Source organism: Cyprinodon variegatus, unplaced genomic scaffold (assembly GCF_000732505.1).
Source record: "Cyprinodon variegatus isolate N-32 unplaced genomic scaffold, C_variegatus-1.0 Scaffold1264, whole genome shotgun sequence".
NCBI classification, from domain to species: domain Eukaryota; kingdom Metazoa; phylum Chordata; class Actinopteri; order Cyprinodontiformes; family Cyprinodontidae; genus Cyprinodon; species Cyprinodon variegatus.
In genome coordinates, this window is record NW_015151717.1 from 137,999 (window position 1) to 141,756 (window position 3,758).

At 38.5% G+C, this 3,758-nt stretch overlaps 1 protein-coding gene across 2 annotated transcripts in view; it reads left to right on the forward strand.

The window, feature by feature from the left end:
* The window catches only part of LOC107102500 (A-kinase anchor protein 13-like), a 126,638-nt gene that overhangs the window by 116,858 nt on the left and 6,022 nt on the right, over window positions 1–3,758 (forward strand). For both annotated transcript variants that reach the window (XM_015401828.1, XM_015401829.1), the window contains exon 11: window positions 473–618. In XM_015401828.1, the coding sequence (XP_015257314.1) occupies window positions 473–618 (146 nt within the window). The remainder of the gene's footprint in view (window positions 1–472; window positions 619–3,758) is intronic.

A 3,758-nucleotide genomic window follows, 5' to 3' on the forward strand; every position in this document is an offset into this window, starting at 1 on the left:
TCGGCCAATCATATATCAACGGTCACCTGTCAATCAAATTTTTTCAGTCATAGCATCTTGATTCATATGTCGCAGCTAATATATGCAATGGTTCAAATTAAAATAATTTACTTTACCATTGAGTTTAAGCTATTTAAAGTGATGAGTTTATCTAAATGTAGAAGTGTGAGAGCGGGTAGCGACTGTAAGCATGACTGTTTCTACATTGTGACTTTTTTATGAACTAAAATGGTCTCTGACCTAAAAGGTTCATGAAAACTAGACTGGTAGTTTAAAAACTGTTTGGATGTTCTGTTGCTCTGAGCATTTTAGTTTATTTTATTTTTTTCTCTCTGACTTCAGTTTTGCCTCAAGTTTTTGACATTTACAGAACTGAATGTCTGACTGCTGATGGTTGATTCCCTGACTTAGTTCCAACATTTTCTTCTCAACTGACCAAAAAATGTTGATCCTTTGTCCTTGTGTGTTTCAGAATCCTCAACATCTCCAGCCTTTCCCAGTTTGCCCAGCAGAACCAGCAGTTCCACCAGCTGCCCGTCATCCACTCACAGAGATTCTGGCAGTGACATTGAAAGCCTCCTGAGTGCAGAGCCAGAGTATGACACCATCTTTAGAAAGGTCTGTAACATGGATTATAGCCTGCAGGACATTTCTATTCAGCAGGTCCACATATGAGACAAATACTGCTTTATTAAGCTGCCTTATTACTTTAACCAGACTGTTAAAAAATCTTCCATAAGGTTTGATATTATTTACATTTTTTGTCATTTTTTTCTTCCAATATCTTAACACAAACTGCAGTTTTTAGTAGGATTTTAAATGACAGACTTTGTTGTGATGTGGTTTTCACATTGATTCTGATCCCTGAGGCCAAAATATCAATAGATCAATAGATGCACCATTTAAATAAATGTAAAATATATGTTTTAATTCTGACTGGTTTTCCTTAGATAGAAAACTTTGAATTAATCTGACTGGATGATCTGGTGGACTGTAAAGTGCCTTAAGATGATAAGTGTTGTGAATTTGCACTATTTAAATGAACTTAATTGAAAAAAATAATTAAATATCATTCATAAATTAGTTGTATTTAAAAATATAGATAATATCTTTTATTTGTATAAAAAAAAAGAAATCATGAAGTCATAAAAATTTATTTTTAGGGCGTCACCAATCTACTGCATTTTTAATTTGGGGTCAGGGGTAAAAATGTTTAGGAACTTCTTCTCTAGAATATAACTATGTACAGAAAGGACAATGAGATTTGACATAAAACATCCCTATATCATAATGCTGCCACCACCATGTTGATGAGGTGGTTAAGGGTGATGCTTTATACTCGTTTTTCATAGTTTTTAGTATGTAGAGAAATAAGGTCCTAATTTTCTTTTTATTTAACCAGAGCTCCTTTTTCCCCACGTCTGCTGACCAAACATCCTGTCTGCACTCATGGTCTTTAAAAAACCTGTGAGGCCACCATTAAAAAATAAAACAAAATTATACTAATTCAGACTATTTTTTACCGTATTAACTAATTACATGATTCCTGAGGCCAGAGTATGGATGGTTTTTTATATTGCTTAAAATTGGCTTAATATTGCACACTTCTAAAAACTCATTTTGCAAAAATAAAAACCCTTTCGTATTCCTTCCACTTCAGTTATGAACAGCTTTATGCTGAAGTATTGTATACATCAAGTGAGTTGTTGTGACAAGATGTGAAATAATGAAAACCTCTGCAAAGCGCTGTACACTTTCAAATAAGCGAAAATCCAGTTTGATTTGGCAGCAGCGTCTGTATGCTCTGCTGGCTGCGCTCCAAACACCAGGTTCACTCATGTCGAACAGCAGGAATGTATTTCTGTTTGCCTCTGCAGCGTCGCCTATAGGGAATATTTCCTATGTATAACGGGGGCCGTTTCTCCCTCAGTCAGAGCTCAGCTTTATTTACCAGCACCCTGAGGCTGAGGGCCCCAGACATCAACCAAGCATCTTTTTTTTTTTTTTTGACGCCAGCAGCTCTGCTCCGCTGCTGGGGAAAGACCAAGCGGCGGTTCCCGCTGTCACGCGGCTGCTGCTGCTGAACGTCGGTGTGAAGCCTTTGGTTGTTGTTGAGATGCATGTATCTCTCAGCGTTGCATCTTTCTGCAGCGTTGAGCACTCCAAACGTCCTCACCGTATTTGGATCTACATCCCCCTTTGTTAACAGCAGTGAACAACGATGTGTTGGCAGTGTTTATCAGCTGCCTGCCAGTGTTCGCCGGGATGCTGAGGGTTAGGACACAGCCGACAGTGAGTGATGGATGAAATGGGGTTTGAGGCTCTGCAGGCTTTGATTTCAAACAAAAGGCCAAAGAAGCTAAATTCTGAAAGAGGGGATTAACACATTTGCTTCTCTCCAAGGAGAATGCATCTTTTCTTTAGCAAGTTACAGTTCTATAAATGTAAAAAAAAGACAGTTTTTTATAACTGTAAAAGGCCGTGGCATGGATCTCATTAACTCATCAGCTCAGCATGCATCATGTGCCCTTGTGGAAAGAGAGCGTATCATTAATTGTTGTGTAGAAGGGCAGGAAAAGAATTAAAAAGCCTGAAATGTAAAATGTTTAATCCTATCTGAATCCCCCTCCTGACTCCAAAGCCAGCGTCGGCTGCAGTCACGTGCTCACAAGTTCCCTCACTCCCAGAGGAAGTTGTTTCTGCAGCATAAAGCAGATCTTTCTTTCCCAGCTCCTCCAACAGAAGCAGCTCTATGTTGGCGTTAACACTGCAGCTGGCAGCACAATAGACCCAGTTCAACGCTCACACCTACAAATTAGCTCCCAAAGAACCTCCCTTAAACCTGTGAGTGTCGGCTCAGGAACATGTTCCCACCCATCTCAGTTAAGGGGTTTTATGCAGAGAGGCTTGTTTTCACTGGGAAATATAAAAACTCAACGGCACACAGTTTGTTTCCTGGCTGTGCTGTCTTGTGACTTTGACAGTGTTTGAAAAGCGTGTGCGTCTTAGCAACATCTGTGAAAGCTTTTGTTTCCCCCCCATCATCTAATGCTGTTTGTTATAATGTCAGTGTTGCTATAAAGTGGCTGCTGCTCGTTATGCTTAAGCCTTGCCATTTGGTCCTCATTATGCTCCATTCCTGTGGGTTAAATAGCTCTTCCAGGCTTCTCTCAATCCGGAACATGCTTCAGCACTGAAATGCTGATGTACATATAATGTGATAGCCCAGGTGATTAACAGCCATTTGATGCACATCTGCTCTATTCTTCCTTTTCAGTGCATTTCATAGTTTTCTGCATCGTAATTAGTGTTGTTTATGTTTTTTTATGTGAAATATGATTTTGAATATTCCTTCATTAATGGGTTGGTTTCCAAACAGAAAAATAATTTAATAAGCGTAGTAGAGCTCTAAATGAAAGTATTGTGTGAAAAATAGACATCCTTCTTGAACTTTCTACAATCAACACATTCTTAGCTTTCAGGATAAGGTGTCACCATGAAATAAAGTGATCACACGTCAACAACCTAGCGTGTGTGAGCTCCCTTTGTAAGTAAGGCTCTGCTACACAGATTTTTCAATTCAGACTCGATTCTTATATTAAAGTCGTAGGGAAGTCATATTTGAATGTCAAATCATTCGGGCTTAAACATGTAAATTAATGTACTCTTTATCAGACTATATTGTCCCAAAATTTAAAACATCTTTAAAAAAATAAAAAATCCTGTCATAAAATCTGTTTTTCCCCGTTATTTTATGC